The 25,485-nt window shown below is 62.2% G+C and overlaps 1 protein-coding gene across 1 annotated transcript; it reads right to left on the bottom strand.

The window, feature by feature from the left end:
• Positions 1-360: 360 nt before the first annotated feature.
• Positions 361-25,236, bottom strand: IPPK (inositol-pentakisphosphate 2-kinase). Its single transcript, XM_031958552.1, has 11 exons — positions 24,741-25,236; positions 18,295-18,342; positions 17,703-17,798; positions 11,056-11,122; positions 10,726-10,847; positions 10,046-10,135; positions 7,883-7,941; positions 5,194-5,266; positions 2,832-3,183; positions 1,005-1,083; positions 361-559 (listed from the first exon to the last, which is right to left on the bottom strand). The coding sequence occupies exons 1-11, from the start codon at positions 25,074-25,076 to the stop codon at positions 361-363; spliced, it is 1,521 nt and encodes a 506-aa protein (XP_031814412.1). The 5' UTR covers positions 25,077-25,236.
• Positions 25,237-25,485: the final 249 nt, after the last annotated feature.

The raw sequence follows: 25,485 nt of genomic DNA, 5'->3' as shown, positions 1-25,485 counted from the left end.
GCCTCGGCAACCCCCCGGCCCAGCCCCGACCCCTCCCAAGGAGGGGGCCCGGCACCCAAACCTCCCGAAAGCGTGGGCCCGGCCCGTCCCCAGGCGCACCCCGGCCCCCCGGCTCCCCCGCCACCCCGCCCAAAGGGCCAGCCGGACAGATGGGCAGTCCTTGGCGGTTGCCCGCTGCCTGCTGGACCTGGGTGGGAGGCGGTGGCCAGCCCAGCAGCCGCAGCCGTCCTCCCCCGGGCATCCCGGCCAGGAGGGTCACCCCATGGGGACCCAGAGCAGAGTGCCACGAAGCCCCAGGTGGCCAGGGCGGCCCTTCTCCCCCTTCCCAAATGGCCCTTGAGGGTCCCTGCAGAGACCAGCTCAACCCTGGGGGGGAGGGAGGGGCACCTGCTGCAGAATCCCTCCCTCCCCCCCGCGAGCATTGGTGGCCCCCCCCCAGGCAGGGTGAGCGGCCACCTTGGTGAGGGCGTAGGCCAGGGTCCCGTCGTCCTCGGTGGACAAGTCCCGGAGCTTCTGGTAAAAGGCTTCGTCGTAAGGCCCATCTATCTGCAGGAGGTCCCTGCGTGGGAGGGGGAGGGGCTCAGCCAGCCCCCCCGCCCTCCCGCCACTCCCCAGTGAGGAAGGCTGAGTGAGGGGGAACCGGGGGTCTGGGCCGGAAGCCCCTTAATTTCTCCCTGCCTCGACTTCCCTGTATGTAAAATGGGTGGGGGACAGTAGAGATTCCCAGCAGCTGTTCTAGGGTTCCCTAAGGCCATGACCCAATAAAGGCAGGAGGGAGGGGGCTGGGGGAAGAAGGAAGGCCCGACCCCGGAGGAGGCGGGGACACAGGGTGGTGGGACCTGAGGGGCTGCCCTGGGCAGAGGCTATAGCTAGGGCAGCAGTGCCCCCGTGTGGCCAAAGGGTGAATGGCCGGCAGGAGGCCGGGCCAGAGGTGGGGCCTGGGGCTGTTGCGGGGCAAGGAGACAAACCCCCCCCCCCCCCACTGTGGCCCCGGGGGCCCCCACCTCTCCTCAGGGAACTCCTGCAGGTGCCTCTCGACGCGGCGGTAGAGCGGGTAGAGGCAGGAGGGAGGCATGGACGTGACTGGGAGCCCCGCCCCAGAATCCCCCTTCACAGCCTGGGGCGCCCCCGTCTCCCACGACAATCGCTCCTAGCCCGTGGTCACAAGGCAGGGCCCTAAGGACCCGTCCGAGGCCCCTCGGGCCCTCACTGAAAGGCTGACCCCAGGCCGCGGCCCCCGCCCCCCAATCCCCCCAGCTGTGAGAGGTCTCAGACAATCCCAACAAAAGGGCTCAGGCCGGTGCCCGACGGGCCCCCCAGAAGCGCTGTCCCCTCCCCCTGCCCAGCTCTGCCCGACCTCGCCACCCTCCCCCACGCCGGGCAGGGAACGGGACCCTGGCTTTGAATGAGGGGCCGCAACGAGGCCCCCTCAGCCTCCCGACGCCCCCCCTGCGGAATCCTTTGGAAGTTCAGGGCCGGGGGCCCCCTCTGCCTTCGGGGGAAGGGTGAGAACCCCCGGCGCACTCATTCACACCCACACCACCCCTGTAGCCCATCCCCAGCCCCCATCTCTGAAGCACCTGCCTCCCAACACAGCCCCCCCAGCGGGCGCCCTGAGCGAGCCCCACACGGGACAAAGGGCATGGCCCCTAAACACGGGAAGCCTCCGGCAGGAGCAAGTGCTCATGGGAGTAGGGGGAGGCTCGGTTGGGAAAGACAACTCAGCCCAGGCCCTGGGGGAGAGCAGACAAGGTCAAAAGTGAGCCAGAGGAAAGCCCCCAAGGTGGGAGGGCAGGCTGGAGAATGCTCCCCTGGATGTGTGGGAGATGCTGAGACCCCTGTGAAGAGGGAGCAGGGTAGGGGGCCCACCTCGGGCCCGAGGGACCCCCTGGTCAGAGGGCGGGTCTAGACCCAGCAAAAGAGATGGAGGAGAAAGAGAAGGTGGGGTGAGGAGAGAGCCTGGGGGAGGGGCCTATGGGTCCAAGGCTGTGGCCTGGGTGGAGGGAGGTCAGAGGTCACACTGTAAAGGGCAGGGGGAAAGAAGCCCGAGAAGCCCCTGGTCTTCTTGTCCAAAGGGCATAAGAGGCTGAGGAGTGATCACGGGTGGGGGATGGAGGCAGGGAGAGGATGGGGGTGATGGAGGGGCCGATGTGCAGGAGGCGGTGGGATAGGGCCAGGATGGGGGCAGAAGCCCCGGAGGGATGGAAGGGGAAGCTCACCAAGAGCAGGGGGAGGCAGCCTGGGATTGGGGGGAGGGCCCATGGGGGCCCGTCAGGGTCGGAACGGTGCCACGGCTTTCTGCCCCGACCAAGTCCGTAATAAAACAAGGGGCTGGGGCTGGGTTTCCAAGGGGGCAGGGGTGGCCTGTGGCTGAGCAATCTGAGGTGATAGAGAGAAGGGTCACTGAGGGAGGCGGGGCTGGGATGGACCTTTGGGTGGGAAGATCGAGGGAGCGGGGGAGTAGTTGGTGAGTCCCAGGGACAGGGAGACTCCAGCCAAGGTAGGGGAGTCCATCCCTTAGCAGGGGGGGGGGGGGGGGGGGGCGGGCCCCCCCCCCGGCCCCCTGGGGGTGTGTGGGGGGGGGGGCCCCCCCCCCCCGCCCCCCCCCCAAAGGGGCACAGCCTTCCCCACTCAGGCCCCCCCCCTGCAGGAGGGACGTGGCCAGGGAAGGGCTCGGCTCCTCTTCCCAGCAGCTCCCCCAGGCTGCCTCCTATTTACACTTTAGAACCAGCCCCAACAAAGCCCCAAATCACTCAAGCCCCGCCCCAAGAGGCGACTGGGAACAGCACACCCTCCTCACAGACACTGACAGACGTGCCCCTGGTAGCAACACCACGAGTGAGGCTGGCTGGGGCAGAGGGCAGAGGGCAGAGGGCAGGGAGCAGGGGGCCCGGCAGCTTTACCGTTTCTGAGCAGCTCCCTGCCGAAGGGACTGGCCTCGCAGCAGCCCCTCCCCTGCGAGGAAGGGACCACCTTCAGGTCCCCGGCCCGGCACTTGTCGGTGCTGCTGAGCAGGGTCAGGGTGATCACGTGGATGAGCTCCTTGATGATGGTCCGGGTGCAGTGCGGGCCGCCCACCAGCCCGTTGGAGGGGTAGAAGAAGGGCTTCAGGTGGCAGGCCAGCTCGTTCCAGTCCGCCGCCGAGTCCCGCTGGTCCCTGCAGCCGTATATCAGCTCACCGTTCTGCAGGGGACAGCAAGAGCGCATTGCGCTGGAAGTTCATTGGACAAGGCCGTCCCCACCCACTGACCTTTGCACTCTACACAAAGAGGAGGTCACTGATCCCATTTCACAGGAAGAAGATGAGTCGGTCAGTGGGGTGGAGGGTCAGAGACCACCGAGCCGGACCTTCCACCTCACAGACCACCCGGTTTTCATATGGTTCATCTCCCGATCAATGAAGGGTCAAAGCACTTTAGGACATTTCGAGGTGAGATCAAGCAAAGATGACCAGAGAAAGATGGGAGAAAACTAGCCCACCAGCACATCGTTAGTGGCGCTGCGCACTGGTCCCGGCCGGGAGCCGCGGCCCAGAGTCGCTCACCGTAGAGCGCGGGAGCCCGGGCTGCCATGGATGGGTCTGCGCCCCACAGAGAGCTCCGCGGGGGAGGAGGGGCCACGCGTACAAGGACGCTAACGGCCGGACCACACGGGACGGAGTGATCATAGGGAGACGGAGGAAGGCCGGTGCCCTTCAAATTGGGAAAGATTCGGGCCACAGGAAAGCAATCTCTGCGATAAGATTTCAGATAAAGGGCTGGTGCCCAGGACCTCAAAGGAATTGATTCCGGTTTGTAAGAACGAGGTCAGCGGACTCCAAGGAAAAAGCACAGAGTCAGACAGGGAGCCGATCCGGATCACTCAAGATCCGAAAGACCAGATTAAAGCAGCAACGAGGTTCCGATTTAATGCAATGCATCGGGTGGCCAAGGTGACAAACAGGAAGAAGAAAATTGTCGGCAAGGCCGCAAAGAAGCGGGCACGCTGACACCCTAGTGGGGGAAATCTATAGGCTGATCAGTTCTGTAAAGCACTCTTTGACCCAGACTCCAAGGAGGTCAGAGGGCAAAAAGAGCCTATCTACCAAAGCGTTCAGAGCAGCTCTTTTTGTCACATAAAAGAAGTGGAAATTTGGGGGCACCAAGTGGGGACTAGCTGGACAAATCATGGCTCATGAACATGGGGAACGTTACTGCACCGTCAGAAATCTTAAAAGGAATGATCCAGAGGAGCCTGGGAAGACTTCTGGGAACTGGAACAGAAAGGTCAGCGGGAGCCAGAGAAGGAGCTGCACAACGAGCACAACTTCATCAAGATGCTGAGACTGATGCTGAAGCGTACTGCCTGTGTGAGGGAGGGAGGGAGGGAGGGAGGGAGGAAGGAAGGAAGGAAGGAAGGAAGGAAGGAAGGAAGGAAGGAAGGAAGGAAAGAGGGAGGGAACAACATACTCAAAAGAATTTGGGAGGGAGATGGACAGAATGTGACATAAGGATTTTCAAAAGCTGAAACGATCCCAAAGTGCTTTTAAAAATCCCAAAGTGCTCTCTTCGACAAAGAGATGATTCAGACCACTTCCAACTGCTCAGTGATGAGGAGAGCAGTCTACACCCAGAGAAAGGATCATGGGAACTGAGGGTAGAGCACAACATGCATTCTCTCTGTTGCCCTTCGCTGCATTTTATTTTCTTCATCTCCTTTTCTGGTTTGCTTCGGGTTTTCTTGCGCGGCGCGATCATTGTATAAGCATGTATGCACATGTGGGAGTTAACATGTTTCCACCATGTTTAACATATGTCGGACTCCCTGCCAACTAGGGGAGGGAGTGGGGGAAGGAGGGGGAATTGGAACACGGTTTTTCCAGGGTCAGGATGAAGAACTGTCCATCATATGTTTTGAAAACTAAAAAGCTTTGGGGAAGCTGGGTGGTGCAGTGGGTAGAGCATCAGCCCTGGAGTCAGGAGGACCTGAGTTCAAATGTGACCCCAGACACTTAATGCTTTCCTGACTGTGTGACCATGGGCAAGTCACTAAACTCCAACTGCCTCAGCAAAAAAAAAAAAAAAAAAAAAAAAAAAAAAAAAAAAAGAAAAATAAAGAAAACTAAAAAGCTTTAATTAAAAAAATAAAACCAGGAAGTTTTTAAGTTGAAGAAACAACAAAATCTCCCAGTGTCCCCCAGGGAAAGAGCCTTACCTTGAATATCTTCAGGTTGTTCTGTGCTTCCTGTAACAGACTTTTCAAGGCAAAGTGCATTCTCTGTTTATTTCTGAAAGGCAAAGCAGGAGATGGGCTCAGTCAGAAGTCCATCTGTTACACATGCATCTTAACCGGGTCCTACTTCTACTCAACACCCGCCGGGGGCTGTACCCTAATGGGCTTCCGGCCTTGGGCTCGGGCTCAATTCCCTGGGCTAGCCCATCGCCGGGAGGTTGCTTTTATTCTGAAGGAAATGGCCGAAGGGGCGAACACGGAGCAGCTCGGGGGGATTTGCCAGAGCCAGAGGGAAGCGGCAGGACCGGGCACCCGCTGAGAGGAACGAGAAGCCCGACTGTCCCGAGGCCGGCCCCTTCCTCTTGCTGGAGGTGAGAGCTGGGGCTGGGACAGCCTGACTGCGCTTACAGAAGGACGGAGAAGAGGGGACGGTGGCGATAAGGAAAACCAAAGGAAAGAAAAAAAAGAACCAATGAAAACCCCACGAAAGCGAGGGAACAGAGGTGAGCTCAGCAGCGCTGCGGCTCCGCGAGCATTGAGTCTGTCCAAGTCATTTCTCTCTGCGCTCCTGGATCAGGGCGAGGGCAGACCCTAAGCTGCCTTCGCTGCGGCCACCACAGAAGAGCGCGCATCCAGCTCCGACCTCGCCAAGCCGGCCTTCGCTCGTGGCCTCGTGCCGTGCACCTTTCAGGCCTCCGTGTTGTCTATCAGGGACCAGTGGTGACAGGGCTTGGCAGGAGGTTCTAGTTGGATTGCGGTATTTGGGGGCCCCTTGCACCAGGAAGCGGCCTTAGACTTTAAAAGGAGCTGTGAGGTACACAGCCCGGGGGGGGGGGGGGGCAGAAGGGCAGTCTCTCAAGGTCCGGTTTGGGGGCCTAAGTGCCCCAGAAAAGGGGAAGCCGCCGCTTTGCTGGGAGCCCAGAACGGATTCAGGAGGGGCCAGGCCCGCATAAGGGCAGATGGACACACCTTCCACCCTGCGGCCTATCGGAGGCCTCCTCTGCTGCGCCCAAAGCAAGGCCGTAGCAGATCCAGCAAGCTCGGCGCCATGTCCCAGCCCTCCCTCTTTGGCTCTGACCATGGGGTCCCTGGCCTTCAGCCCTTCCCCTACGTCTTCTCACCTGCACTCTCGAGCTTCCAGGAACTGCCCCCCCCCTTCTTGATCACTTCCAGGTAAATGTTGGGTTGGATGCTAGCTTTCCCCCAGCCTCCCCCAGCTGCCTCCACCCCCTTTGAGTGCCCGCCCCTCAGGGCCCCATCCTGGACCTTTCACCGGCCCCCAACACATCCCCTCGGGTCTCCCTGGCACTGCCCTCGTGCTCCTCCGGCCCGGTCCCACCAGATGGGCACCAGGCCCTTCCAAAAGACAGGGGGCAAGCCCCAGGAGTCAATGGTTTCTCCAACATGCTGGGGCAGTAGAAGGAGGGGCCGCCCCAGTGACCGGGCCCTGCCTCCCCGCTGTGGAGACCAGAGAAGGGGGAAAGCGCCAACAGCACCAATGCCTGCAAGCCCGGGGGCCGCCCAGCCCCTGGAGGAGGTCTGGCTGAGCAGCGCAGGGCCCCGACCTCAGAGAGCAGCAAGCAAGCTCAGCCAGAGGTTCCCATAACAGCAGGGCGGACCTCCGGCCACGCCAGGCCCCCAGCCCCCGGCCCCCCACGCGCCTCCATGGCCCAGAGTCCGGCCCGAGCTACTCTGTGGCCAATTCGGAAATCGCTTTCATCGGAGTATGTGTGTAAGTGATGGCGTTCCCCCCATTTCCACGATGGTGGGAGGGAGATGGGGCATCTTGGGGAGAAACGAGCTTTTCTGGTAAAAAAGCAAAGCTCCACGACGACGCGATGGCTTGGATATGGTTGGGAGCTCATGGGGGGGTGGGGGGCAGTGAGCTGAATTTCAGAGTCCAGCTGCCATTCGCCACCAGCAGGTGACCCAAAGCCCGTTTCTTCATCTGGACCGTGGTGGTCTCCGGCTGCCCCTCCGGGCCCTCATGGCTGCCCGTGGCCCCCTCGGCCCTGGCCCAGGCTGCTGCGTTCTCCCAGGGCTTGCCTGAGGACAGACCCAGGGGCCAAAGGAAGGGGGCCCTCTAGGGCCGCCTGAGGTATATGACCCTGGGGAGGGGTCACCGCCCCTGATGCAGCCCAATGGCACCGCCTGGTTACCGGCAGGGGGCGAGGCCTGTGTCCCTCACCAAGAGTGTCTTTCCCCAATCACAGCAGCTTATGAGGCTCCTCGGGGCCCCTGGGAGGCGGCCACCGGCAGGCAGGGATGGGGCTCGGGGCCGATCCTGCAGTGGCCCGTCTAGGTCTCAATGCGCCACGCCAGACCCCGCGGGGCCGACTGCCGCCTCCCAACCCCGGAGCCGCCTTCTCTGACCACACACACATCCTTCCCCTGGACAGCACCAAGCGACAAAGCCTGGACAGACCAGGGGGGCCTCTCTAGCCCTCAGTTTGCTCTTCCATTGAATGGCACTGTAGCCCCCTCCCCCTCGAACAACCGTGAGGCTCCCACGAGTGGCGCGCTGTAAGCGCCTCCTCCGTTGGATTGGTTGGACAAAAGGCTCGGCTGAAACAGACTGGGAGAACCCACCACGGGCGAGGGAGAGCGCAGACCCCGGACCCCTCCAGCCCCCCGCCCCCCCCCATCGGACACTTGCAGGAAAGGCACTCACCCTGAGAAGAGGTCCAAGGGACAGTATTTGCTGATCTGCTTCCATTTGCCCGTCGCCACCTGCCAAAAACAAACGCCACAGTCAGCGGCAGCTAATGTGGGCTCGTTCTCGCACGGAGGACTGGGGGGTCCCCAGTTCCCTGGATGGGGGAAGCCCCAACGGCACCTGCGGGGGCCCTGCCCCCGGCAAGCATGGCTACGCTTCCTCCTAGTGCCATAGGGACATTAAGGAATGGTCTCCCCTCGAGGCCATCCCAGACTCAGGAAAAGTTCACCGGGTGCCCCTTTTCTTCCAGGAGTCATCCCCGGCTGGACCGGTGACCCGCCCTCCAACCTCTGGGTTGGGAGCCCTCAGCTGGCCATGCAGGCGACCCTGTGCCGTCCCACCGGAGGGGCCCCTTAGAGATGGCCCGAGGACCGCCTCCTCCTGGCCAGGACGGCATCAATGCCACCACATTTCCTTCCATGCCCTGTTGGCGTCCATCACCCTGGTGACCCTAGCCTTTGGGGCGGTCACTAAGCCCCGTCTGCCTCAGTTTCCTCCGCACATCCAGACCACTGGGAGGAACCCGCCGCTCCGGCCCTCTGGTCTCCTGCCGTGCCTGTTGGCACGCCCGTGATCAGAGGCTCTCCCAGACCACATTCTTTCTCCCGCCATCTCTCGGAGGCCCGACCCAGCAGGAACCAGAGGCCCCCCCTTCACGGGGGCTGAGGGGTCTCTCCCAAGCATGACGCCCCTTGGCACTATCGGCACAAACCAGAGCGCAGCGGGGGCACCTTCGGGCACGGGGGCCGGATCTCGCTCCCATCACGGTGGGGAAGACTTCTGGAGCGCCCCAGCTCTTCTTTGGGGCTCTGCCGTGTGGGGGCCATGCTGAGGCTGGCACCACAAAAAGCCCTTCCGGGCCCCCACGTTTCCTCTTGGTTCTGGTTCGCACCTTCCTGACCACATCTATGGGAATCTCAGGGATGTGATGGGGTCCCGCTGCCGGGCAGACTCCTGGGCAGTCCTGGAGGGCCAGGGGCTCCTCCGGCCGGCCCTGCCTCTCGGCCTCCTGGCACAGACCTTCGTCCTCTCAGGCGAGGGAGATGTTCCCCGGCAAAGAGCCTTTTCTGCCCGCGTTTCTGTCCACAGCCGGGCCTGCCCCCCCGCCTCACAGCCACCCGGTGTCCTCGGTCAGCTCTCCTGCTCAGTGCTTCCTCCCCAAGCTGCTTCCATGACACCGTCGCTGCCCCCAGAGTCCAGCTCAGAGCCTCCGTCCATCTGGTAACAAGCCCCCACGTAGGGCCGGGAGGAGGCGGGCCAAGAGCCCCCACTGCCATCCCAGCTCTCCTGGAGCCTCCCTCGCACCAAGTGATCGGCGAGGCCCCGACAACACAGCGGGCCACTCTGGGTCCTCCCGCTGCCGCTGAGCAGTGGGCAGTGCCAGGCCGCAGTGGCCACCAGGGTGAGAGCAGAGTCACCTTGTCGGGGCTCTTCAGGTACCTCCTGCCCCGTTTCTGACTTCAGGCTCTCCGGTCATCCAGGTCTGAGGCCACAGGAGGAATGCCACCACGATGGGCATGCTGGGGTCCTGGGGGTGCCCGCCTGCCCCGACATCCCGGCCTTTGGGGTTCCCCGGCCCACAGACGGCCTTTTTCTCAGTCTCATGGAGCGGCCCGGGCTCTTTGCCTTGAGGTCAGGGGGCACTCTGCTGGCCTGTGGGAGGACCCCTTGGGTCGGCTCCCTCTTGGCCCTTGTTCCAGCTTCTCGGCTGATGCCCGAGCCCACCTGCTCTGGTCTGATCCCCCCGATGAAGCCTGAGTCACGAGGGGGAGTGCCGACCCCGGCCCAACTTCCCGAGGCGCTTGCAGCAGGGGGCACCGGGTCCCGGGGAGGTTGGGCGGCCAGTGGGCTATAAAACACCTACTGCGCACCGAGCCCTGGGCACTCAGCTCTGATGAGGCAGAGAGGAGGGCTTTCCCTCCCAAAGGTCCCTGCCAGTTCAGGCCCAATCCAGTGGCAGAGACAAGAGGCCAAAGGTTCCAGGTCAGGGGTCGGGGGCGCCAAGAGGAAGGAGGCAGGGGGAGACCATTCTGGAGAAGGGAACCCCTGGCTCACCCAGAGGCTGCCCCTACCCCAGGCAGCCCCCGGGGAGCCCCCGCCCTCCTCCCAAGGCCGTACCTTCAGGTGCTGATGCATGCAGTAGCGACACACCTTGTGCTTCATCTCCTGGGTCACGTGCCTGGAGAAGGGAATGAATCCACATTTTGGCTGCAAATATAAACACAGGGTCAGAGAGCGCCCAGCGAAGGCCGCAGAGAGCCCGGGGTCCCCGGCCGGGACACGGGGGACCGAGCGGCCCGGGGCTGAGGGGCACTCCTGGCTCTGGGCAAGGGGGAGGGAGGGGAGAGAACCGGCCGACATAAGGGGGTGCGTGCCAGGCTCAATGGGGGGGGCACAAAGGCTGGACGTGACCCAGAGGGAGGCCGGGAACCCAGGGTAGGCCTGAGAGAAGCCGCCAGATCCCTGCCCCCTGAGGGGGCTCCGGCACCACCCCATGCCCAGGCAGATGTCTGCGCCGGGAGCACCCCACTCCCCCCGGTCCCTGCTCCTCTGCGGTGGCAGGAGGGGGCCCAGAGGCTGGCCGAGACTTCGCTTCCCAAGGGGTGAGTGCGGCAGTGAGGGCACCACCCCAGGTCTGGCAACTGCTGGAGGGTTCCTTGGCCTGGTGCCCCCTCAGCGGGCAGCCCCCAGCACCCCGCCCTCCCAACAGGAACCGAGCCTATCTAACCAATGCCAAACCACCCCGTGGGCGGCAGGAACCCCTGTGCCCCGGAATTGCCCCTGCCCTGTGAGTTCACCTTAATCTCCACACAGAGGATGGGCCGGTGTTCTGCAAAATGGCTGGTGTGCAGCCTGGTGAGGTTGGGAAGGCACATGGCGTAGCCGCTGAGAGTGTCCAGGTCCTTGTCGCAGCGAGACTCTGGAAAACGGAAGGAAAAGCTGGGAGAGGCCCCGCGGACACGGGAAGCTCGGGAAGGCCCTCAAGCCCGCCCTGGGCCCAGGCTGCAGTCTCTGAGAAGGGGCAGAGCCCACGTGACCGCCTCGTCCTGGGAGCACACGGGACAGGGAGATCGGGGCAAGGGACACCAGAAGGCCCCCCCCTGGCCGCAGCCCATGAGCCTCCTCACCTGGTCTCTCTGCCTGGATCTTTGAACAGAGCTGCTTCACAAAATCCAGGGGGAGCTGAACAACCTCCTGCAAGCAGAGGAGAGGCTCAGGTCATCAGCAAACTCCAGGCCGTGAGCTCAGCGCCGCCCCAAAGCCCAGACCCGGGGCCCAAGCTCACCCCCAGCACACACAAGCCCTGTCACTCACTACAAAAAGCTAACCCATCCCAGGAGAAGACCCCAGACTCCCCTCTGAGAGGTTCGTGACTAAGACTCAGCCCCCGGGTCCTCCCATGATCCCAAGTCCTTGAGTGCAGTTCCCATGGGCAGGGCAGCCCTCCCTGGCTACCACAAGGGGCCCCTCCTCACACTTTGCCCAGAGAGCCCCTCTGGCTCCAAGAGACAATGGCCACCCTGGACATTTCTGGAGCACATGTGTTTTTTTTAATTATACCTTTTTAATGACAGAGCCCATGCCAGGGTAATTTTTTACACCATTATCCCTTGCACTCACTTCTGTTCCGATTTTTCCCCTCCCTCCCTCTGCCCCCTCCCCCAGATGGCAAGCAGTCCTATACGTGTTAAAGAGGTTACAGTATATCCTAGATACAATCTATGTGTGCAGAACCGAACAGCTCTCTTGTTGCTCAGGAAGAATTGGATTCAGAAGGTAAAAATAACCCGGGAAGAAAAACAAAAATGCGAACAGTTTACACTCATTTCCCAGTGTTCTTTCTCTGGGTGTAGCTGCTTCCGTCCATCATTGATCAATTGGAACTGAGCTAGATCTTCTTTGTTGAAGAATCCACTTCCATCAGAATCCATCCTCATACAGTATCGTTGTTGACGTATATAATGATCCCGGAGCCCGTTTTTGTGCAAAGCTCAGCCCCTGCACCTCACAGAGAGGTAGAGGCGGGCACCCCCAGCCTGCACACGCAGGGCAGGGGTCCGGCCGTAAGGGCTTGAAGGGCCGGCCCAGGCCTGGGGACCCCGCCTTCGGACTGCAGGTGTGCTGGTTGGTGCAGTCTGCCCTCCATGCCCATGGGCAGCCTTTGTCCAGCAACGACCCGCTGGCCGGGCTAGGGCCTGTTGGGGAGCGTCTTCTGGGGGGGCCCGGGAGCGAGCAGCCAGAGCGTGCCAGGCCCGACAGTATCTCACGGTGAGCGTCCCCACCTCAGGCCCAACGTCCCAGGGAAGTCTTGGGCCCGGGAAGGGGAGAAGCTTCGTCTCCAAGAAGGGTGGCCCAAGGGTCGGAGGTCAGCACAGACCAGTTGGGGGACGAGGGCCCCAGCCCCCTTCTTAGAGCCTCGCCATACAGGTCTCTAGCTCCCTCCCAGGCTCCAGCTGAGGGGGGCTCAGAGCTCCCTGGAGGTGGAGCCCCCAAGAAGTCTGGTGGGGGAGGGGAGCGCTGGCCAGAGCTGCTCCCACTCTTTTTGTGGGGGGACATCAGCAGCGAAAGCAGCTCCCAGCAGGCCCGAGGCCCCAAGATTGGCTCTAGGCCTTCCTCAGGGGGCCACACGAGACCATCCTCTTCAGCTGCCATCCTTCCAGTGCGATCCTGGTGCTCCTCCGCCTCCTCCCTCTTCTCCTTCATCCTCGCTCCTTTCAGGAGCCTCACCACACACACATGACATGGCGGATCTCGACGGAGGGTGCTGGGGGATCTCCAGGGGAACCTTCTGGAAGCATGAGGGCCTTGGGCGGGCGCAGGGTCCTCAGGCCTGGACTCCGAGATCCCGGCAGGCAGAAAGCCGTCTGCCTCCCCAAAGGGCTCCTCAGGGGTCTTCCAGGAAATCCACCATCTCCTAGTTCCCACAGTGCCCCACTCCCGAGCTCTTCTGAGGAGGCTGGGGGCTGTAAATGAGGTTCTAGCGGCCCCAACATCAGCAATGGAGAAAGGCTGCAGGGATGAGGCCGGACCTCAGCTCCCAGCAGGGATTCCAGGCCCCTAAGGGGCCTCCTGTGACCTGAGCCGGCATCTGCCGGGGACCAGAATCCCCTTAGGTTGTTCCTTCGGCTCAGCCCCAGCCGCCAATCACAGTCCCTTCAGACACACGGAGCACGTTCGGCCCTCGCCGCCCTCGGCCTCGTCACATACGTCTGGGTCGGGCTCGCCGCGGCCCTGCTGGCACAGAATGCAAGCTCCTGAGGGCAGTGCGGCATGCAGCCTGTGAACGCCCCCCATTGACCCCTGGGCTAGGAGTCCCTCTGTCTGCGCATTTCCTGAGGGTCGCAGGCTCGAGGCCGGACCTCGGGGGAGCTCCATTCCCCGGCACGCGGGGGCTCTGGCAGCTTTGGCTCGGGCAGCCGCCCCCAAGGCTGGGCCGAAGGACTCGGGCGGCCACCGAGAGTCCGTCCCACGTGAGGAAAGGCCGGCAAGTGCCCGACCGATCTTCAAAATGGGGAAGGCAAGGAGGCCTCTGAATGCCCGCTCTGGGACAAATGGGGAAATCCGGATAAAGCTGCCCATGTTTAACCTCCAGGGGAGGGAGGAAATCTGGGTGAATATTGTGGGTTGAGACAAGAAAAGAGTGCGAATGTGCCTCTGCCTCGGCCCCATCTCCAAACGAGGGCTGGTCCGCGCGTTTCCTGCCGCCGGGTGCTCACCAGGAGGCCCAGGACCAGTCGGAGGCTGCCAGGGGCCGCCCAGCCGTGGGCCCTGATCAGAATCAGTCTGTCTCCAGGCCCCAGCACGGGGTCTCTCCAAAGGGAAGCGGGAGGGTGCGAGAGGCCGAGCCCTGCAGACCCCAGCAAAGCAAGGCCCGAGGAGAGGCCCGAGGGGGCGCTTTATCCCCCCATTTGAGAAGGGCTCTGAGAGGGGCGGGGCCAGACGGGGTCTCGGTGCCTTTTGCAGCTGCGTGGGGTGGGGGAGGCGAGACCATGAGGTTGGTCCTAGGACAGGGAGGCGCCTGAGGAGAAGAGGAAGGGTCCGAAGCAGGAAGGAAAGGTGGCCTGGCTGGGCAGCGGGGGGAGCCACAGTAGGCCAGGGAGCAGCCCACAGCCGGGACTTCCCAGCCTCCCAGGGGCCTCTGGATCAGAGGGCCCTCAGTGACCCAGTCGGCGCCCCTCGCTGGTTGCCGGGCCCCCAGGAGGCCGGCTTGGGCCTGGAGCAGCCCCCAGCACCTGCTCAGCTTGCTCGGTTCTCCAACCACACCTGGTGCCTGGCCCTTACACACCACTGCCTTAGGCCCTGGCAAGATGGGACCCTAAAACCATCGGAATGGTGGGGGATCTGGCCCCCCCTCAGACCCCTCCTGCATCCCCGCTGGCTGCCTGACCCCCGGGGACAAGGATCACCCACAGGAGCTCAGCGCCCTTCCAAGGAGCACCCTCCCCCTTCCGGGGACAAGGAAGCCCAGAGGGGCCAAGTCCGAGTCTCCTCCCCCTCCTCGCTCCCCCCCCCAAGGGCCCCAATGCCCACTCGCCCCTTCCCTGGGCCCCCTCTCTCAGGCCGCGGCCGGGTTGCCCCTTGCTCCCTCGCTACCCCCCTGAGAGCTCCTGATCCCACCAAGAGTCCGGCAGGATCCCCCCCAGGCCAGGGCCTTGCCCTGCTCCCAGGCTCTCCCCCCCCCTCCTCCCCTTGGGCCTTCCCCACGACTCTGTCGACACTACGGGGAACTAATAATGAACCCCAGGCGGTGGGAGGCGGGCCCCAACTCAGAGTCCCCTGGGTGTGCCAGCCACGGTTACAGCCCAGAGAGAGTGCCGAGGAGCGCTCTGGCACGGGCACCGCTCGGGGTGCAGCCACACGGGGCCCAGTCCTCCACCGAGGGAGGAGCTCGGTCCCCTTGCTCGGATTCCGACCCGCTCGCCCGCTGCTCCCCCCTCACAGACGGGCACCTCAACCTCGCGCCAGGGCAGGAGCCGCCACCTTCCTCGCCCCGGGGCCTCCTCCCCCCAGAAGCCACCCTGGACTCCTCACTCTCTCACCCCTGAGCCAAGCTGGCCCCAAGGCCTGTACTCCTGATCTTTGCCCCCTTCTCTCCTCCCACACTGCCATCAGCAGCGCCTCGAGCCTCTAGCACGAGACCCCCCCCCATAACAGGCCCCTTGCTGCCTTTCTAGCTCTCTCCGCTGCCCTCCTGCCCCTTCAGGACCCCACCCAAACCCCCTGTCCGGGAAGCCTCCTCCTGAGCCCTTCGGCCTTCCGGTTCCAATTCTGCCCCCGTGGCTCCCAGAGAAGCAGGGCCCTCGTTTGCCCTTCTGAGTGCTCAGGCCCTTCATAAGTGTCTGATGGCGGAGGCCCAGGCAGAAGCCGGGTAAGGGCCATGGGTTCTGACTCGGACGTAGGGAGTGGGAGACCGGGCCCCGGATCAAGATGTCTGCGATGCGACAGGAGAGCGGGGAGGTCGGGGCTGGAGACGCAGACCCCGGGTTTAGAAGCAGTAGCTCAGGTTCCCAGGCTGCGAACAGGGCAGGAAGGGGCTGACGGCTCCCAAAACCAAGATCCCCGACCTCCCTTCAGCTCTGTGCCGTGTAGCGACTCCAAGGCAAAGGCAGGACGGGGGGTAGTGGCAAGTCATAGACCAGAATCCCTCAGGAGGACGGAATGACAAGGACTCTCAGAGTCGGGGAGCCCCCCCCCCCCCATCACAAACACACCAACGGCCCCGAGGGAGCAGCCTCAAAGACCCATGAGTGGGCAAACGAGATAAATAACCGATGACGATGAGCGCAGCGTCCGCAACAACTCACAGGGAAACTTAACTGCTGTGAATTAGCCGCCATGTCAAGGAGCCTGGGAAAGGGCGAACTGTCCTCGAGATGCTCTCAGCAGGACCCACACGGCAGCCTCTGGTCAGCCTCCTGGCCCTCCCCGAGGTCCCTTTCCGACCCTCTCATGCCCCGTCCTCCCGGCCCCTCCCCAGACCAGGCAGCCCCCCCCTCAGCACCGCGTCCCCAGGCTTCCTGCAAGTCCACACAAGAGCGAGTCTCTGCCGGGGGATATCCGGGCCGGGGCCCCTTCCCCCAATATCCAGCTGCCCTCTGGGACCCAGCCCGGCCCATTAGCAGGCAAGCCCTTGAAGGGCAGCGACCAGGCCTGACTCCCTGTGCGTGCCCGGCCCCTGACCCTCCTCCCGGACGCTCAGGCGCGTCCCCAGCTCGTCCCGGGATGTGTTTCCCTTTGCTCCTGTTCTGGCCCAACAAAGCCCTCGCTCATAACCCAGACGAAGGGGCCGACTCCCCAAGCCATGCAGTATACCAGCCAGGGGACGTGGCTTCTCTGCCCAGCTGAGCGAGCCACCCCTGCCAGCCTGAGGCATCCTTCCGCTTCCTTCCACTTCCAGAGATCACGGGCCTGGGCCGGAGCCCCGGAGCGAGGTGAGCGGGCCGAGAACGCCGGGAAGGAGCCCACAGCCCCCTCCTGCTGACTCACGGCCGCCTCTTTAGGGACCATCAGGCAGTTCCCTTAGGAAACTCTCACGAGCTCCCCAGGATCCAAAGCTCTCTAAAAGTCTGACACGTGGGGGCGAGGAGTCTGCACCGGGCATGACTCCCCCCACTGGATCTCAGAGGGAACCTGGGTGCCACGACCGGGACCAGCCTGTCAGAGACGGTCGGGGGACCCCATGTCCCCCACAGTGCTTCCAAGCGGGACTCGGGCAGGGGCGGCGGCTTTCCTGGGAACTCACCGATCCCAACGTCCCGGCGCTCAGGGGGAAAAACTGAGAGAGTGAAGCTGAAGGTAAGGGAGAGAAAGCCACCCGAGAGGCGCCCGGCGCGGCATCGGACACGGGCTCCCCGCCTGGCTCAAGCCCCGACCCTCTCAGCCGGGCTCTCGACAATCCCCTGCTTCCTGGCTGCGGGTTCCAAAGGAAAGTGAAACGAAACGAGTTGGTGGAAAGGCAGGAAAAGAGCTGAGAGGGCTCGAGGTCACCGAGAATGACGCTCTCATTCAGAGAAGGAAGCGGAGGGAAGGGGAGGCGATTCCCACAGGTAACAGTCCTGAGGCTTTTCCACAGCGCCCGATGTCACCCAAGGGACTGAAAGGGGGCTGGGGACTGGCTGGGATCCGACTCCTATTTGTGTCTGCGGGGGGACGTATGGTGTAACGTGGGGGGGGGGGGGGGGGGGGGGGGGGGGGGGGGGGGGGGGGGGGGGGGGGGGGGGGGGGGGGGGGGTATCCATACGTGTGTGTGCACCCGAGCACAGGGCAAGGGTCGGTGTGTGTGTGTCTGTGTCGGTGCGACAAGACACCCCCAGAGGACTCCAGCTGATGCTCCACCCCCAACCCCGGTAATGCCCTGGTGCTCACTGCCCCGCCGCCAGGCTTTGTGGACGTGACCACCTCTCCCGCTGGCGGGAGACTTGATGCCAGGTTAGAGGGGAGCAAAGAGGAGCCAGAGGTGCTGCTGGATCCCCAAGGGCACCGTCCCAATCCCTCTGTTCAATCACAAGCCGCAGCCGTATCCAGGGCCACCCCAAACCCCGCCCTCTGCGGCTGGCCCAGCATCCTCCAGCTGCCCCAGAGCCCCCGACGTGGGCAGCCCCCCTCCCCCGGCCCCATCTGCGCAGGAAGCTCGCTCCAGGAGCCACGAGTCCCGTGGGACCCAGAGGGAGCCCAGGAAGGGGAGATGATGCCCGGGCACAGCCACATGTGAGGGGGAGCGCCGCCATCACACCGGGGCCTTCTCGGCTCGGAGTCGGCAACAAAAGGGACGTACCCCATGGTGCACGTAGTTCTCCCCAAAAAACTCTGTCATGACATTCTTGCCAAAGTCCACTATGTTCTGCAGATGGCGGAAGATTTCTTCAGACGTCTGTAAGAGAGAAGGATGACGATGAGGGACATCCCTTCCTGGCCCTGCCCCTTCCTGACTTGTCACCAGCCCCCCCCTCACGCAGAGCACCGCCTGTGTGCCAGCGCACGCCTGGCAGGGGGAGCCGCCCGGCAAGGCTGCAGAGCTGCAGGGCCCCTCTCCTCCTCTTCCTCCCCCCTCCCCAGTTGACCCCCCCCATTTCTACCTCAGACCTTCCTCATTCTCAGGGCGCCCCCTCGGCAAGCTCCCCCACCCCCGCCCTTTCCCTGACAGGGTTCCTGGGCTGCCCCAACACCTGCTGAGTCGACACGGTCCCAGAAGCTTCCTTCCCTCGCCTCCTGGCTCCTTTATCCAGGCAGGAGCTGTAAGGTGACCCACATTCTCGGCCCCCCCATGCTAAGCACCCTGAGAATAAGCATCAAGGAATCACTGTGGGAGCCAAAGAGGGGGAGACAGAATCCCCTTCTAGGCTTCCCCCCCGCCCCACGCCCCGTACCTTATTCCTGTTTGGCGGGAACTTCAGAAAACGTAGCACCACACAGCGCTGTGCAAGAGAAAGGCACACGGTCAGTGTCTCCGATTAAAGATCATGAACCAGCCCAGCCCTCCTGGCCAGGGCGCACTTGCCGAGGCCCCGGGAGGAAGACCCGGCCCACCCTTGGGCCCCGGGCCCATTCAAGGCTGACCCGGGGCCCAAGGGGCCCAAGCGGAGGGCCCTCCGGGCCAGGCACAAACGAACCCTGGGGCAACCAAGGGCCCAGGGGCAAACCAGCCTGGCAGGTGGCCACCTTCGCCCGGTTCAAGGGCCCCAACAAACCTGAACCCTGGAAACAACAAGGGAAACTTTCCAAAGGGCCGGGAGGGTTTGTCCGGCCCAGGCACGGGTTTCCGGCCCACCGGGGGCTTGCCTCCGGGCCCCCCAGGGGCCAGCCTTCAGGGGTGCTGGCCTTCTCATTTTCCTTTGCCCGGGGGAATTGGCCGGGCTCGGGGGCCCAATAAAAATGGGCCCAGGCACACGGGGGGCCAAGCCCCGGACCCAAGGGCAGGAAAAGGGCGGGGCCCCCGGGTCAGGGAAGTCCCGGCCTGTTTGCCAGGTCCTGGGGCCTCCCAGAGGCCCTTCAGTCATGACCCGGCCCCGCCCCAGGGCCCGTCCAGGCTCTGCCCCCCTTGGGGCCAGGGACCTGGGAAAGGCCCCAACAAACCCGGTTTCTCCCTGACTCTGGGCTCCTGGGATTCAGAAAACAGCAGGAAGGGCCGGGCCTCCGGGCTTCGTTTAAAGCCGTGGCCTCCGCCTGCGCATCCCCCTCAGCCTACGGGTCCTTCCTGGGCCTCTGTGATTTTCAGCTGCCACCCTACCCAAGGACCAGGCTTTGGGGCGCACAGCTGGGGCACTGGGCCACCAGCCCCCATGGTGCCCCTTAAACACTGGCTAACCTGAACTGTAAGCCTCCCAAGTCCCAGTTCTTATTGTTTCCTATTAAAACAAGCCTTGAATTTAAGGCAGCTTGGGAACCCAGGGTCCAGGACATCAGCTTCAGAGTCAGCAAGAACAGAGTTCTTGGATACCTATTAGCTGCACGAGCCCAGAGAGTCACTTTCACTCCCTCATCTGTAAAATGGTCACAGAGGCTTAAAAGAACAAGGGAGCTCAGAGACACAGGCCCCCCGTGCTGAAGAAATGGGAAGCCATATAATCACGGAAGCTCCATGGGAGCTGGGCCCCTGCCCTTTCTTGGAATCCCAGGTGCTCGGCCCCAACAGGGACCGGCACACAGGGGCCATGTCCTAATTGCCCGGGGTCTTTCGGACTTCCACCCAATGCTAGAGATCAGAACCGAGTTAAACTACCCATGAATCTCGAGCCCAGACAACTGCCAACATCCGACGAGGTTGAGAAATGTTTCTTCCCAGAGCGTTCCCACACACCTCTCTCTTATGAAGGGTAAACGAGGTCCTGCTCCGGCTTGGTGCCCTCTCCCCTTCCCCCGCTCCAGTCTTCCAGCATTTTAGGCGCCCACCAGCCACCAATTACATCTGGCCCCCAAAGCACCCCCCTCCCCCCACAGGGGACACCCATGACCCACATCAGTAAGCTGGGGGACGGGGTGTGGGGGGAAGCAGTGAGGCAGAGGTCAGAGACCAGATGCCATGGCAAGGAGTCACGGACAACCAGCCCAGGAGGGCAGGCGGGGGGAGCAGGTGGTCCCGTGGGTTGGGAACATCCATTTGGTAGCGAGGCTGAGGATGGACCAGGCTCAGGAGGGCAGCAGCAGGGGTGTGTGGGCAAGGGGGTGGGTGGGATGCGGCGACAGAGCCAACATTTCCTGGGCTCAGTCTGTGAGCAGCAGGGAAAGCAAGTCAAAAGCAGAGGAAGAGGACGGCAAGGGAAGGGATTATGGGACAAAAGACAAGCAAAAAGGAGACTGGCACCAAGCCAGCGCAATAAACAGGACCCTGAGCATCACACGCCAACAGCCGTTATTCCAGTCCGCTGGGCCAGTGCCCAATGCCCACCTCCAAGGGCACCTAACCTCCGAAGGCACGGCCAAGGGGGGCTGCTCTGGATGACCCCAAAATAAAGAAAAGACCATCAAGAAACTTTTGTTAAGATACTGAAGTTCAGAAGAGGATCCAAATGGCAATCGTTCCCTCGCGCTAAATTCAACACAGGCCTTTTTAACACAAACAGCCCCACTGAAATCCAGTTTCACACAGGATCCCTTTTGGTTCTTAGTTTGTCAAAATGTCTGTTTGCCCACGTTTGTTCAGTTTGTAATAAAAAAGAAATTGTAGAAGGAAAAAGTTGAGGAGACTGGATGGAGGAAGCCATGGGGACCGGCACAAGGAAGTAGGAGGAGATGGGGGGGGGGCACCCTCAAGGTCCTGAAAGGGAGATGAAGCCTCTTTTTTTAGGAAAGCCCAAAGTGGCCACTCTGTGGGAAGCGGGTGAAGGAAAGAGCCCCGAGGAGAAAAGTTGATGAGAGAAGAGGATTGCCCGGAGGTGGGAAGGATCCAGTGTTTAAAAGGACTTCCTTCAGGGCCAGTGGGCAGTGTCAGGGCAGGAGGATGGTGAGAAGCAAGACCCCAGTGGTTCCTGGTAGCTCTCATTTATTAAGTACCTACTACGTGCCAAGCACTGTGCTGAGGGCACATACAAGCACAATGGCTGAAACCTTCCTTCCTCAGAGAGCTAACAGCCTAACCTACAGAAACACTGGACCATCCCGATAAAGGGAATCAATTCGAAGTAACTGAGCATGCAGTGGGAAGGCAGGCGCTCCAGGAGCAGGGGGAGAAGGCCGTGGGAAAGCTGTGTCCTGAAGGAATGGAGGCCGGTCCTAAGTGGGAGGGAAGAAGAAGCATGTCCCAAACATGCAGAGACTTGGGACAGGAATGGATGGATGGAGTGTGGCTGGGTGTGGGAGGCTGGAAAGGGAGCACCTTAAGACCCACATGGAGCCATCGGCCTGGAGGGAGCCGAAGGTGGGGCCTGGTCCATCTGGACTCTGGCGGCCCATTGGGCTAATGGGGAGGCCACGGTAGGAGAGGTGGCCCAGCCAGGACTGGAGAGCGAGGCAGGGGAAAAGAATCCACGAGAAAGACGGGGAACATGACACACAGATGGCCACCTAGTGGGCTACAATCTAGAATCCCACAGAGGGCAGGATGTACTCTTGGTGGCCCGACCCTTGAGTCAAGACTGCTGCCTGAGGGCAGCAGGCGAGCCACTGGACTCACACGTGGTCCAAGAAGGGCCCCACTTCATCACGGTCCACCCGGGCCACAGGTGTTAGGTTTTCCCTCATGGTGAATGTCTGTGAAATTTTTTGTTATGCACAAAATAAAATAAAAAAAAAAAATAGAGAGAAAGACTTAAATCCACCTTCATCCAGAGGACACAGATAATGGCTAAGAAAAAGCAGCCACAAAATGTCATCCAGTACATTCAAAAGATGGGAAGACAAGCACACAAAAACCCCACTGTAGTGGAACAGTCCTGCAGTCAGCCTTAGAACTGGAGTTCAATAATAGCTTTTTATTTTTCTTTCAAAATACATGCAGAGAGCTTTCAACATCCACCCCTGCAAAACCTTGTGTCCCTAATTTTTCTCCCTCCCTTCCCCCGCCCCCTCTTCAACCGGCAAGTAATCCAATATAGGTTAAACACGTGCGATTCTTCTATACGTATTCCCATAATTATGTTGCTGCACAAGAAAAATCAGATCAAAAAGGAAAAAAAAAATCAGAGAAACACAAAGCAAACAACAACAAAAAGGTGAAGATCCCACACTGTGATCCACATTCAGGCCCCTTAGTCCTCTCTCTGGATGTAGATGTGGACCTGAGTTCAAATAGATCAAGGATCCTTTGGTGGGACTGTGAACTGCTCTGACCATCTGATGTCCCCGAACGATCGGATGATCGATGGAGATGCTGGAAATCCAAGACAGAAAGAAAAAGGCCTCACAAAACTGGATGAAAACAGTCAGACCCAGAACAAGGGGATGCTCATCAGCTGGGGGACAGCCAACTGAGCTGCTCTAGAGCCCCCCAAAGCGCTGGTTAGTTTGCCCCCTCTGCCCGAGCTGTCAGAAAGAAGGGATCGGAGGAATCCCCAGAAGCCTGGAAAGGAAGAGCAGGAGCGAGCTGAGGGGTGTGACCTGACACTATGGATGAAGTCGAGAGAGAAGGCACCAGGGAAATGGGGGGGGGAAAGTCACTAGGGCTCTGAACAGAGGCTTGCTGCCGGCTGGCGACTTTAATCTCTGGGTGCGTCCCTACTCTGAAAGTCCTGGGAGCAGCGAGAGGAGCGGTGAGTGACACGGGTGGCGTGGCAGGAACCTTGTAAGGAAATGACCACTTTATCTTGGCATTCAGACAAAATTATTTATAGCAACCCTTTTTGTGATAGCAAGAACTGGAAACCAAGTGGGTGCCCATCCGGCGGGCTCAACAAACTGGTCTAGAAATGTAAGGAAACGTGCCTGGGTCAGAGGAATAGGGGAATTTAGGGAAACCAGACAGGACTCCGACAAACTGAGGCAGAGTGAGGTGCACACACCCAAAAATGACTCCTGTGATAACAAAGAGAACTCTGCCCGATGCAATCAATGACCCATTTCCATTGTGAAGGGGAGGACACTGTGCAACACACTTTGCTTGACTGAACTTCTGTTGTTCTGGGAAGATTCTATGATGGAGCAAGGGAGGAAGAAGGGGGATTAGGAACAGGGAAGAAGAAGGGGGCCAAAAAACTACTCAAAGGGTTGTGTTGTGGAACGAAATTCTGAGTAATTGCAGACATCTTGTTTCTACCGTACTTTATATTTGAAATGGATCAGGCTAACTCAGAGATTTGGATTCTGTCTGGTTATTGCAGATAAAAAAGCTGCCAATTAGGCGGCTTCTTGACTCTAGCCCAGGAAAGAGCGCTCTGCTGGACCAGGTTTACCTAACTGGGACTGAATACAAGAAAGAAACAGCCCGGGGCGGGCCCCAAAGCGGGTTTCAGTAAGTTCATAGGAGGTATTGGGCAATACCAGGGTTTGTGTAAAAGAAAAAGATCCGAGATTCTAAAAAGCGGAGCTCTGTTGACACGAGGCTGAGAAGAGATTGCGGAAACCCGGAGGGCCCTCAGGGGGCTCTGCTCTGAGCAACGTCCAATTAAGAGCACTTGTTCAAAAGGCCAAATACCAGAGTCAAAACAAGCCTGAAGATGAAAAGGAAAATCATCGGCAGAGCCTCGTGCAAAATACCGGAGACGTCCGAGGCAAAGGGACAAGGCCGGTCCCTGCGCAAGCCTGGAGGGAAAGTGCAAACTGCCCCAAACCGGGGCCTTCTCTAGCGCCAGGGGCCGCGGGGACAGACTTCAGGGCCCCGAGCTGGGGGGTGTGGCCGGCTCCATCTTGCCTCCCAGGCACTGCTGAGCCCTGGGCCCCCTTCTTGGCCCCGGCACCTTCTCTCACCTCCCAGTGCCGGGCCGCCTCCCCGTGTGCAGGGCCAGGTTGGCGCGGGCTCCGGGAGCACAGCGCCTGGCACACCACCTGCTGACGGATGGACTGACCTCGGAGGGCGGGCCCCCAAGGGCGGGGCAAGCTCTCGGCACCGCGGCGGAAGCCCCCCCGCCCCTCTGTGGCTCCAGCGCCGGCGGAGCGGGCCGGCCCTCAGAGGCGGGGGGCTGCCCGAGGGGGTCCCGGGCGGCTACACCGGCTCTGCACCAGGAGCGCTTCCGCACTGCCGCCCGGGGGGGGGGGCTCGGGTGTCTGCGCGCCTCACCACCGACAGCTGTCACAGGCGGAGCCGCCCACGGGGCTCTGAGGGGCCCCGCTCGGGGCGTCTCCTCCCATGAGCCACTGTGGGAGCTGAGCGGGGAACTTCCCGCAAGGGCCCGGCCCGGGACAGGCCCTCTCCTTCCCGCCGCGGACCCGGCCTCCTCGCGGGGGAGATGCGCCCCAGGAGACACGGGCCGGGGCGGCGCCTGCCCCAGCCCCGTGACTCACCTGGACAAAGCCTGGGTGAGTAAGAGCGCTCGGGGCGGGGGGGCGGGCCAGGAGTGGCAGCGCGCCCCCTTCCTCCGGGAGCCCCTGCCTGTGCCCGGGGCGCCCCAGCTGCGGCCGGCCGGCAGGGAGGGCAGACTTGGGAGGCCTCGCCGGCCCCCGCCCCCGCCCCGCCGCCCCCCGCTCCCGGCCCACGAGGCGGACCAGCCTCCCCGGCCTGGGGAGGGGAGCGGACGGGCTGCTGCCCCCACGTGGGAACAAGGAGAGGGGGCAGCGAAGGGTCTTCTCTCCCGGGCCGGACCCCGGGCAGCCGGACTGTGGCCCGATCGGAGTGCCAGGCTGGGGGACGAGGCAGGCTAGGGACGGGGCTGCGGAGGCCCGCGGGGCCTCCGAGGGACTGGAAAACGCTCGGGTCAGAGATCAGGGGTCAAAGGCCGGGGCTCACCTGCGCGTGCGCCACCACCAGGCTCTTGTTGCCTTCCCCATGGTACGTCCATTCATTCTCGTCCATCTTGGCCGCGTCCATGCCCCGGCTCCGGCCCTCCCTCAGGCTGGACTCGGACCCGGCCTTGGCCCCGGACGCCTGCCTTCGGCCCGCGCCCGGCCCGGCCCCCGGCTCAGTCACCGCCGGCTTCAGGCAGCGACTGTCACCGGCGCGACACGACGGGCCCCCGCCCGGAAGTGACGCCAAGCCGCCGGCGCGTGCGGGCTGCGTGGGGCTTACGTATTTCCGGCCCCTCCCCCAGTGGGGGGGGTGAAAGGAACCGAGGCTGACCACCATTGTGATTGCTGGCGAAGCCGGCTCAAGATCGGGCAGAAAAACGAACTTCCGGTTCCGGCGGCGCCTGCGCCCCGAAGTTTTCTCTCAAGAGGCGTCCAGGGACTGGGCCGGCCTTCCGCGCCTGCGCCTGCGCCCTGCATGCTTAGTCAGGGACGAGGCGCGGGGCAGCCTCTCGCAGGTACCTAGCCAATCGGGCACTGGCCTCGTAGGGAACAGAGGGGGCGGGAGGCGGTGGAGAGAACGCGGAGAGCGTTCCCGACACGGGAAACGACCTAGGCCAAGGCGCGGCGGTGGAAAATGGCACACGTGTGGAAGTGATAGAAGGCCGGGGAGCTGGGGCGGGGCCGGGAAGGGACTGGGCGGGGCCGGGGAGCTGGGGCGGGGCCGGGAAGGGACTGGGCGGGGCCGG

Source organism: Sarcophilus harrisii, chromosome 1 (assembly GCF_902635505.1).
Source record: "Sarcophilus harrisii chromosome 1, mSarHar1.11, whole genome shotgun sequence".
NCBI classification, from domain to species: domain Eukaryota; kingdom Metazoa; phylum Chordata; class Mammalia; order Dasyuromorphia; family Dasyuridae; genus Sarcophilus; species Sarcophilus harrisii.
The sequence above is the reverse complement of the archived record's forward strand: the minus strand, read 5'-3'. Positions and strand labels throughout refer to the sequence as shown.